The sequence below is a fragment of the Hyaena hyaena genome, unplaced genomic scaffold, assembly GCF_003009895.1.
Source record: "Hyaena hyaena isolate Hyena2069 unplaced genomic scaffold, ASM300989v1 scaffold_94, whole genome shotgun sequence".
In the NCBI taxonomy this organism is placed as follows: Eukaryota; Metazoa; Chordata; class Mammalia; order Carnivora; family Hyaenidae; genus Hyaena; species Hyaena hyaena.
The window spans coordinates 2,906,371-2,916,533 of NW_024080726.1; the positions used below are offsets into that span (position 1 = coordinate 2,906,371).

Below are 10,163 nucleotides of genomic sequence, written 5' to 3' on the forward strand. Positions count from 1 at the left end.
AGGGCGCTGTGGGGCTGGGGTCTGGTTGGCAGGGTGCAGGCCAGACCCGGGCAGAGCCGCTCTCCAAAGGCAGAGGCAGTTCTTTCCCGAAGGAATCCCTGATTCCTGACAGACCTGAGGACGTCCAGCAGCTACCTGGGAATCCGCAGCCTGCAGTGTCCTGGATGAGCTTTGCTTCTTGGCCCTGTGTCCCCGTTGCCAGGAGAGCAGGAAGCAGCCTGTGCTCCCCGCGGCGGGTTCGGGGCGGGAGGCGGGGCCTTGGAGCCTTGGAGGCTAAGGGGACACCAGGGAGGCTCTAGGGGATCTTTGAGAACTAAAAGGGATGGTCCTGTTCCCCATAAGCGGTGGGGGTGGGGTCTGGGCCTCCGCCAGCTCATCGGGTCAGGACCACCCCGCTCTGTCCACCCTGGGAACGAGTGCTCCCTCGGGCCTGCTGACCGGCCAGTGGGGGTGGGGGGCGCTGTGCCTGCACCCAGGCCCGGGGCCTGCCGTGGGGTCCCATGGCACAGCCCACGTGCAGGACTCCCGAGTGGGCACACCTGCCTCTGTACCGGGGAGGAGGGTGACGGACGGAGCAGGACCGGAGGCGGGGAGGACAGCGTTCTGGCTGCGTGCCCGGCCCTGGCACAAGGCGCTCGGACTCCATGCAGCCACGTGGTTCTGGGGAAGCCCAGGGGCTGTCACACTGACCCCACGGTCCTGACCCCTGGAACCTGGATGCCGCCCGGCGTGGGCCGTCTGAGCCCTAGTGTGATCAGTGGAGGTGTCCTAGTGTCGCCTGAGGACAGGCACCCATTCGATCATACAGCAGTCATTTGTTTGACAGACGTTTAACTGAGCACCTTGATGTGTCGGGCACGGTTGTCCGTGCTGACAACAGTCCTGTCCACGTCACCTTCCTGGTCTGGACGCCGTGCGGGGAGAGGGGGCAGCCGGGGGCGCAGCTGCAGTTAGAGAGCTAGGAACGCTCGCCGAGGCGGCAATTCTGAGTGGGCTTGAAGGCGGACAGGGACGTCTGCAGGGGCAGGGCGAGCAGGGGCAGCGGCCTGAGAGGACAAAGCAGGGCTTAGGGAGCCTCACCCTGCCAGCTTCAGGGCAGAGGGCCAGGGAGGAAGCTCTGGGCCTGACAGGTGCGGGGCAAGCCTGGGCCGTTGGGCCGGGTGGGCTCTGATGGTCAGGGGTCCTCGGCGAGACGGCGTGGGGGAGACTCTGCCTCTAGCCGTGCTCGGGGATGAGAGGAGGAGACACAGTGTGAGAAGCCAGCTCTGTGCCTCCCCGGTACTTTCTGGAACCTTACTACAGGTCGGGGTGGGGCCAGCAGCTGCCGGTCAGGACTTTTGGTGGCCCTGGTGGCCAGGAGCCGGCCGTGACCAGGAGGAAGTCACTAGTAGTTACGGCAGAGGAGGGCGTACATGGGGAGAGCCTGGCTCCCTGCGCCGCCCGCATCCGACTTCTGCCCCTTTTTCAGGTTCAGCAGGCCCAGTGCACCCGCTGGTTGACCCCCTGACCGCTGGCCCTCACCTGGCTCGCTTTCCCTACCCCCCTGGCACCCTCCCCAACCCTCTCCTTGGACAGCCCCCCCATGAGCACGAGATGCTTCGTCATCCAGTTTTTGGTAAGAACGCACCTGGGGAAGGAGGGGTTCGGGTCCAGGTACCTGATGTCCCCGTTCATCCATCCATCCAACCCCCTCTTTGGCAGATACCTGGTAACATTTTCAGAGAGTGAAATGAGGGTGGATGAGTGTAAACGCATGAGAGCCGGGACGAGGTCGGTGCCACGTAAAGGGATAACAGGGGTGTTGAATTTAAATTGAGGGGTCAGGGTGGGCCTCTGTGAAGAAGCGCCCGAGCCCTGAAGCCTGAGAACGAGGGAGTGTGTATTCCGTCTGTCCTCCCCCGACCTCCACCCGGGGGCCAAGGGATCGCAGGGGCCGTGCTTGGGGGGCTCTGCTCCATGGGCCCCTGCGGAGTAAGTAACTGCCACCTCCTGACCTGACCCCCTCGCCAGCCTCGCCCCGGCCACTCCCCTGGCCTTCCTGTGTCAAAAAGCTCGTTTTGTGTTTGACAGGTACCCCCTACCCCCGAGACCTGCCTGGGGCCATCCCACCCCCCATGTCTGCGGCCCACCAGCTACAGGCCATGCACGCCCAGTCCGCAGAGCTGCAGAGGCTGGCCATGGAGCAGCAGTGGCTGCACGGACACCCCCACATGCATGGCGGCCACCTACCAAGTCAGGAAGATTATTACAGGTGAGGGGGGCAGGGGGGGCAGAGAGGGGCTCGGCATCTGATCCCAGGCTCCCACCTGTGGCCATGGACCCAGCCTAACGGTCCCCGCTGCTGGCGGTACCCACAGTGTGCTTCTCCCGTATCCGCGAAGGCCGTGCGGGCTCTGGCAGAGACGCCACGGAGCCATCCTGATGGGAGGGAGGCCAGGGGAGGGTCGGCTGCATGGGAGGCCGCTCCAGCCATCTGGACCCTCGAGCTGCGAGCCTGGTCACACGCGCCCAGGCCTGGTGTTGAAAATTCTCTCCCTTTTTTTTTTCTTTCTAGTCGACTGAAGAAAGAAGGTGACAAGCAGTTATAAGTTATTTATTTGTTAACGCTGGCTGTGGAAACCCCAGTTCTTGGGGAGGAGAAACAGGACTTTTTACATACCATACGAGCTACAGAAGCAAAAAGAATATCTTCTAAAGATTTCTTTATATATTTAAAAACCCCACAACTAAAGATATTATCAGCATAATAGTGTTTGTTTGTAGAGAGGATTCCTTGAGACTGGTCTGGTCTCCCTGCATGACAGTCCCCAGAAACTTAGTGAGGCCTGGACTGGACTGAACATTCAGAAAACTTTCCCTGCAATCTTGGGGTTTGGCTTTAGTTTTCTTTTCCTTCCTTGATTTCTTGGTAGGTGCTAGAATCCAGTTCACACCCTTCACTGTGCGTGCAGACACACTCGGTCACGTGTGTTCCAGAACCCATGAGGTTTGCAGATAGGTGGCATAGGAGTTTGGAATCCAAGAGCTATAATTTTTAAAAAAACTTTTATTTTAATACATTGTAGGAAATCTTCATAATTTGAGAAAGTTCTGCAGCATGGCTTTTTACGTCTGTAAATAAATAATTTTAGAATGGCATTTTTTCCTTCCACAAACTATTCTGATCTATTTTTTCCAGCCATGTCACTAATTGTGAATTCCTACCAGCTATTGACAGAATACAGAGTTGATTTTTTAATAAAAAGTTATATATAATTATCCCTTTAATTAAAGGGAGCAGATGGGCGTTGCTAATTACAAACGGGCAGGAGCTTGGGACGGGGCTTGGTCGCAGCAGTGAGCACCCAGGGGCTTGCAGGGACGAGGTTACAAACCGTTTCTTTGTTTTGCTGCCTTGATTTTCACTTCTGTGTGTTTTTAGCCTGTGCTTTGCCAGAGGTGCGGATATCTGTTAGCTGGAACCTTTTGTATCTTGTACCAGGAGCGCCGGAGTTAAGTGTCCACCTCGCTCTGTCTCGGCAGGATAGAAAGCGCATGTTTGCATGCGTCCGATTGTAGACTTCCGTATATATTTCTTTGCACACGCGTTTGGTTATTCTGGATGAACTGCCCTTTTTAAGTACTCGGACAATTTCGCAGACATTCTAAAAAATTCAGGAAAAAAACGATTCCCTACGAATAGCACATGCTTGCCAAAGGAATCTGTTAGAAACTTCCCCTGCTGTGTGTGGTGAGGCTAGGATCTTCCCACACAGAGGCCAGGCCACCCCTGCTGCACGGCCTGAGGCTGCATTTGAGGGGGGCAGGCCCCGGAGTCGGCACGGTTGTGGCGGTGACCCACATCAGGCGGGGGACACTGTTTGAGGCCCACTCTTGCTCTCGTTCCCAGTAGGAACGGCCTCCTTCTGCCGGGGAGCCGCCCCTCTGAGGGAGACCCCCGTCCTTCCTGGTTGTGGACGTGACGCCCGTTCTCCAGAGCGGGGCGGGGGCGTCCGGGGCCGTCTGCACCTGTTGGTGAACTTTTCTGTCAGGATGTGACCTTTCCCTGTTCCTGTCCCGCCAGCCTGAGAGTCGCATCCGGGAGCTGCGGGATGACGAGAGCGCGCGTGGGTCGGTGGGTGTGCGGAGCGTCTAGGGCCGGAGCCTAGATGGCGTAGGAAGAGAGGCTGCCGCTCTGACCCAGACGCCGGCGGGTGTGAGCTCACACTCAGGTTCCGGATCCAGCCTGCCTCCGGGCCATTCCCAGCTGCTGTTAGAACTATGTTTGGTTTCAGTCGGGACAGACAGGATGGTTTCGTCTGTTGGAAATGTTTGTAGTTCTCTCCTTTGATTTTTCTCTCATTCCATTTCTGCCTTAAATTTAGCTCCTTAGAGGGGAGGCGAGCTCAGATGAGCCCAGACTTGGGGCCGCACGGGCAAGAGGCACCTATTTCCTCCGGGGTCGGGCGGCTCTCCTGCGGCCCCTGCGCCGACGCCCGCACCTTCTCTGCCGTCTTTGGTTTCCTTTTGGTGGGACCCAGCGCCTGCCGTTCAGTTGAACCTTTACCGCCCCTCTGTGTCCCCTGTTTTTCCAAAGAAGAGACAGCGCAGTACTTGGAAGTCTCTACTTGAAAACTGTCTGCAGGCGTTTTCTTGTTCGGTTTTGGTTTTTCCCCCATTTCCCAGGGTGAAGCACTGAGATTCTTCCATTTAAAAACCTACACCCCGCAGCCCTCACCTGGTCAGCCACACTCGGTTTAGGAGGCCCCAGACCTTCACAGTGTCTTTGAAGCCCGACCCCTTGGTTTCCTTTCGGATTTTCCTTCCTTTTGTTTGAAGTTTGGTTTTGCTTTTCGGTGTTTTGTACGTATCTTGTTGAACGTTGTCGAGATTGAGCTTCGTTTCACTGCAGCAGCGGAGTGTACATTCTGATTTGCTACGTTTATATATATCTTGAAGCTAAATGTATATATAGTAGTTTGCCATGAGATAACACAGTGTGAACAGAGTAGGCACCCAGAAATCGTGACTTCTGTGTTCTCTCCATTTTGAGTATTTTGTAATTTTTTTGAAATATTTGTGGACATAAATAAAACCAAGCTACACTACAACAGCTGGGTGCTGACCAGTGGACTGTGCCTCATTCCTGGGAGCGGGCGGGGAGATTGGCAGTCACCCCCACCTAGGTCCCCCCAGGGTGGGGGAGGGGCAGAGGGGAGAGCCGGGTTCTCGGCTGTTTCTGGCGTGCTGCTCGCCTGCTCCCCGAAGCAGCTTCCAGAAAGATTCCTATCTGCATGTCTGGTAGGAAGGGCAATGTTTCTCTGGCGAGTGCTGCCAGGGGCTGGCTCCGGCCTGCCTGGACCTGCAGTGAGCTGACCCGAGCAGCGGCTTGGGCCTGGGGGTGAGGGCCCTGGGACCGGGGGGCACCCTCCAAGGTGAAAGGGCCTGTCGCTCCTTCCCTGCTCAGAGGAGAGGTGTGAGCCACCCACCAGCACGGGGCCTCCTACCCCCGGCCCTACCCCCCCCGCCCCACTCCTGGAGCCCAGCCGGTGCCGCCCCCCCCAGTTGCATTCTACTTCCCTGTTGTGGAGCCAAAGACGGCAGACGGCCTGCAGGGTGTGGGTGTGGCCACGAGGGGCAGCAGTCACCAGAATGGTTTCGGGCCACGTTTTCAGCGACCGGCAAGGGCATTTTCTGGAAGTTTCCGGACTCCCCTGGAAATGTATATGCTCACATCTCCATCTGGGAGATGGAGCAGGAGCAGCCCAGGCACTTAACTATTGATAAGCTGCCCTCAAACCAGGCAGACTCTCCTGTGCTGAAGGCCTGGGGAGCGGCACGTGTCAGAACTACCTAACCTTGGGCGAGAAAACTTTGCCAACCAGAGATGTCCCGGGTGGCATGCACATCGGTGGCCCTAAAGACCAATCTGTGTCTTCCCAACAGCAGGAGTTCTGCTCAGCCACCGGGGTAGTAGGGGGGACATAAGTGACCGTCGTTCCGGGTCCGGGATGAGCAGGCAGGATGGGAGCGGAGAGGGGGAAGCAGCTGCAAGCCTGGCGCCTTCTTTGCTGGTCTCGCATCCACCACGTTTTTGGAAATCCGGGGTTGAGTAGACCTCAATCTACGAAGACAGATTTCAAGCAGGTTAAGTGATCAGACTTCCGTGTGTAGATTGATGCTGCAGGAAAGACCGTCCTCAGAGCTGCACAGGCTGTAGTAGTTTCTCCAGCGTGGACTGTGGTCACTGTCCCCACCCTGCCACGCACCCTTCCTGAGGCAGTGGACCTTGGGTTCGTGAGGAGGAGAGTCAGTTGTCCAGCCACCGTCCCCAGCCAGGCCCTCGTCCCTAGCTACTCTCCTCGGATGACCTGGCGCTGGGGCGCCCCCCTGCCCCGGGGTCCCCGGGAACGAACCTTTGCGTGGCCATGGTGGCTGAGCAGCCCCTCCCGTTCTGCCGCAAGGAGAGCCGAGGCCGTGGCGCTTTGCAGGGCTGGGTGCGTATTGATAAATATCTCGGGTGAATCCGGGCGAACCGGGTACCCCAATTAGGCACCAGCTGTGTACGTGGAGGACACCCGTCGGTAGGGTAAGGATGCACAAGAGAGAGAGAAGCAGTGACCTCCCACGCACACATGGAGTTGGCCCTCAAATACCAGGGATGCGGAGCCGGACGACTGAACGCAGCCCGCTGACGGGGACGCCCGGGCTGGAGAGCTGCTGCCCGGGAGCTCAGGAGGCATCTGGAGGACGCGCCGCGCCGCTCTCCGGCGACCACGTGCCGAGACCCTGAGACGTGTGATGCGGCACCAACACAGACTTCGGCGACCACCTGTGGCCAACCCGGTCGGCTCCTGAGCTCAAGACCTGTGAAATCCGAACAGGACCAGTGATGCCAGACGCCTGGGGTCAAGCTAACGGGCCCCAGGCCAGTGGAGGTGTCTGCCCGGCCCTCGACCCCTGGGCAGATCCTTCCCGCCGGCCCGGGGAGACACCAAGGGGACGCCGGCCTCCCTGCTCCCGCCCAGAGGGGAGCGGGGGTGGGGGGCGAGCAGCAGGTTGGCCCTGCAGGTGCATCCCTCAGGCTGCGGGGAAAAGCCAGGCCTCTGCTGGAAGGTGGGGCCGGGCCGGAGCCGGGCCGTCGGAGCTACAGCTTCAGTTGAGGCTGAAGCCCGTGGCCCAGGAACAGCTCCCACACGGCTTGCCCGCCCTCACTGGCTTCTTTGTCCTGCGTTTTTGGTCCTTGGAGGTGTCGGTATCTGAGGTGTCCTTTCCCTGGGTCCTCACTGGGTTCCCCACTGCCCCGGGGAGCTCTGGGCCCCCATCCTCTGACCCGAGGCCGCTGCTCTGGTAGCTGTTTGCCAGGACCGGCTTCCAAGTCGTGAGTAATTGTTTCCTTCGGTGTGTCGGGGACCCAGGCTACGGGATCTGCGTCCCCCCACCCACCCACCGCAGCTCCCCTTGCCTCGGGCACCTCGTCACTGGACCGGGTTGCGGTGTGTGGAAGGCACTTACTTTGCAAACATTAGCTGACTGAGTGTGCAGGCCCCCCCCCCCCCCCAGAGGAGGACTCCCTGTCCGCGTGCTGTTGGGTGGCTGGTGTAGGTGACGTGCCCATGGGCCCCTCCAAGGAGCTGGTCACCTGTGCCCCTTTCTCCCTCAGTTTGCCCTCAATCCCGCCCTACCCCTGACCATCTGTGCCTGCTCTCGGAAGTCACAGCCCCTCTGGCTCCGGCCCTGGGTTGGGGTGGGGAGGGGAGATCAGCTGGTGGCCTACGGTGAACCCCTGGGGTGTGGCCACTCAACGTAGTGAATTAGTTCAAGATGGAACTTTAAGGGACTTCTTAGAAGACTCTTTTCAACCTCGTGAGGACAAGCTCTTTAAGGGCTGATGTCTTCTATGTGCCTGGCCACCAGATGTCCCTCCCGGGTCCCCTCTGCTCCCCTTGTTTGCTCGGGCTTGGATTTAAAACTCGGTCCTCGCTACCACTCCCGGTCCTGACCACCAGGTGGCAGTGTCTGGAAAGCCCTGCGCCGGTCCTCTGCGGCTCGGGCTGCGGGACCAGACACTGCGGGTCCCCGCCCCTGCAATGATGGGGAGTGCTGTGTAGGAAGGATGTCGAGTATTTTGTAAAAGAAGGACCCCGCAGCCAGCCTGGTGGGTCGGAGGTGAAGGGGCGGGGCGTTCTGGGCAAAGGGTCACCGGAACAGGTCACAGGAGTAGGGGTGAGATCCAGGGGCTGCGGGGGGCAGGGGCAGGGCCCAGCGTGGGTGCTGTGCTGGGAAGACAGGAGCTGCTTCTCTTGTTCTCAGCCGCATTCGCACGCTGGGCCATACAGAGTAGGTGCTCAGTGAACGCTCGCTGAGTGGAAACCACCCCACGGTGCCTCCTCAGCCGCGATGACTTATGGCCCAGTGGCCCCAGTAGCTCCCAAAGGGTCCCCCTGAGCCGCTGCTGCCCCGAGGGTCCTGTGCCCCAAATGTGCCCCCATCTCAGCACATCTCTCCTCCCAAGTCTTCCAGAAAGAGGGTTCTCCGCTGCCCTCCGACCTGCTCACGGCCGGGACAAGGGCACCTGCACACCCTGTAAACACGGGACGGTGGAAGAAGCGGAGCACCTCACCGCACGGCAGGGCCGGGCAGCTGTCCGTTCTGGCACATTCCGGGGAGGCCACCCCCCCATTCCCTCGACACTTGTGGCCCAGTGTGACGGGTGGTGGGGCTGCCACCTCGCCCAGGCCCCGCATCCCAGACCAGGGTCCAGGGCCAGCCTAGCAGCCTGGTCGGTGAGGAGGGTAGACCGGAGGCAAGGATGTGGGCAGAGACCCTGGGCCAGAGCCAGGGGCATGGAGAGGAAGGGCCTGGGCTCCAGGGACCCACAGGAGCCTCCTCAGCTCCAAGGGGCAGCAGGCAATGGCACTGAGCCGGGGCTGGGGGAGTCCACGGCCCACGTGGGGAGGTGGGGAAGGTGGCCTGCAGAGGGTCGGGGGTCTCACACCCACGGTCCCTGCCTTGTTGGAAAGATGATGGGACACGTTAGCTGCCCGCAAACCCCAGACCCTCCTCGGGGGCTAGCGACAGACCAATGACACTATTGCTTTTGGGGGACTTGTCAGTGTCTTCTGTGTCCCCAAAACACAGAGACCGTGTAGTGGGGGTGCTGGGGGCCAGGCCCAGTTCCAGGGCAGCGGGCCGGGACAACAGGGACTGGCCATGACCCCTCCCCCCCCATCACGAGGCACACAGCCAGCGCTCAGAGCCCGGGGAGAAGAGCCCACTCGGCTGCTTCGAGAAGGGGTCTTGGCCAGCTCGGGGCTTCGAGTGGTGGAAGATGCTGAGAAGTCACATGATGAAGGACCCTGACACTCACAAGAAGGCAGAGATTCATCCAGGTCCATCCGCTGGAAGACGGTGGGCGCAGGTGGGTGGGTCAAGGTCAGGGGCGTCTGCTGCACCTTCTTGGGCCTCCCACATCACCGGACGTTTTACAGCCCGAGCATTTTGGAGCCCTCCATCCCTCAAGCACAGCAAGCAAGTTCCCACCTCGGATCTCAGATGTCTTCCCCCACCAGGGCACTGCTCCGACGGCATCTCTCCAAAGAGAATGCACCCCTGTCCCTAGCACGGCCCGCCCCCGCCCAGCCCCTCACCCCATCCTCCTACCCTGCTCGTGTTCCCCACAGCACATACTGCCATCCTTGGGCACAGACCTCCGTGTGCGGTCTGCCTCTCTTCCCACACCAGTTCCATGAGGGCGGCGACTTGCTCACAGCTGTCCCCTCCCACACACACCTACCACTCCCTGCACACTCAGGGCACTTGATGGGTATCTGTAGGGTGGGTGGGTGGATGGATGGATGGATGGATGGATGGATGGATGGATGGATGGTTGGTTAGATATATGGATGACTGGATGGGTGGATGGATGAGTGGATGAGTGGATGGATGGGTGGATGGGTGAGTGGATGGGAGAATGAATGAATGAATGAATGAATGAATGAATGAATGAATGAATGAATGAATGAATGAATGAATGAATGAATATGAGGCTTTCTGACCCAAAAGCATTTGTACACTCTAACTCCATCCTGGGATGCAATGTAGTTAGATCAGGCTCTCTGCACTTCAGCACTATTGCCACTGGGGGCTGGAAAATTCTTTGTTGTGGGGGCTGTCCTGTGTCC

The 10,163-nt window shown here is 59.4% G+C and overlaps 1 protein-coding gene across 6 annotated transcripts in view; it reads left to right on the forward strand.

Moving 5' to 3' along the window:
* Window positions 1-5,104, forward strand: part of RERE (arginine-glutamic acid dipeptide repeats) — a 432,865-nt gene extending 427,761 nt beyond the window's left edge. For all 6 annotated transcript variants that reach the window (XM_039234929.1, XM_039234928.1, XM_039234930.1 and 3 more), the window contains 3 exons: window positions 1,469-1,615; window positions 2,071-2,251; window positions 2,555-5,104. In XM_039234929.1, coding sequence (XP_039090860.1) covers window positions 1,469-1,615; window positions 2,071-2,251; window positions 2,555-2,588 — 362 coding nt within the window. In that variant the 3' untranslated portion in view covers window positions 2,589-5,104. The remainder of the gene's footprint in view (window positions 1-1,468; window positions 1,616-2,070; window positions 2,252-2,554) is intronic.
* Window positions 5,105-10,163: the final 5,059 nt, after the last annotated feature.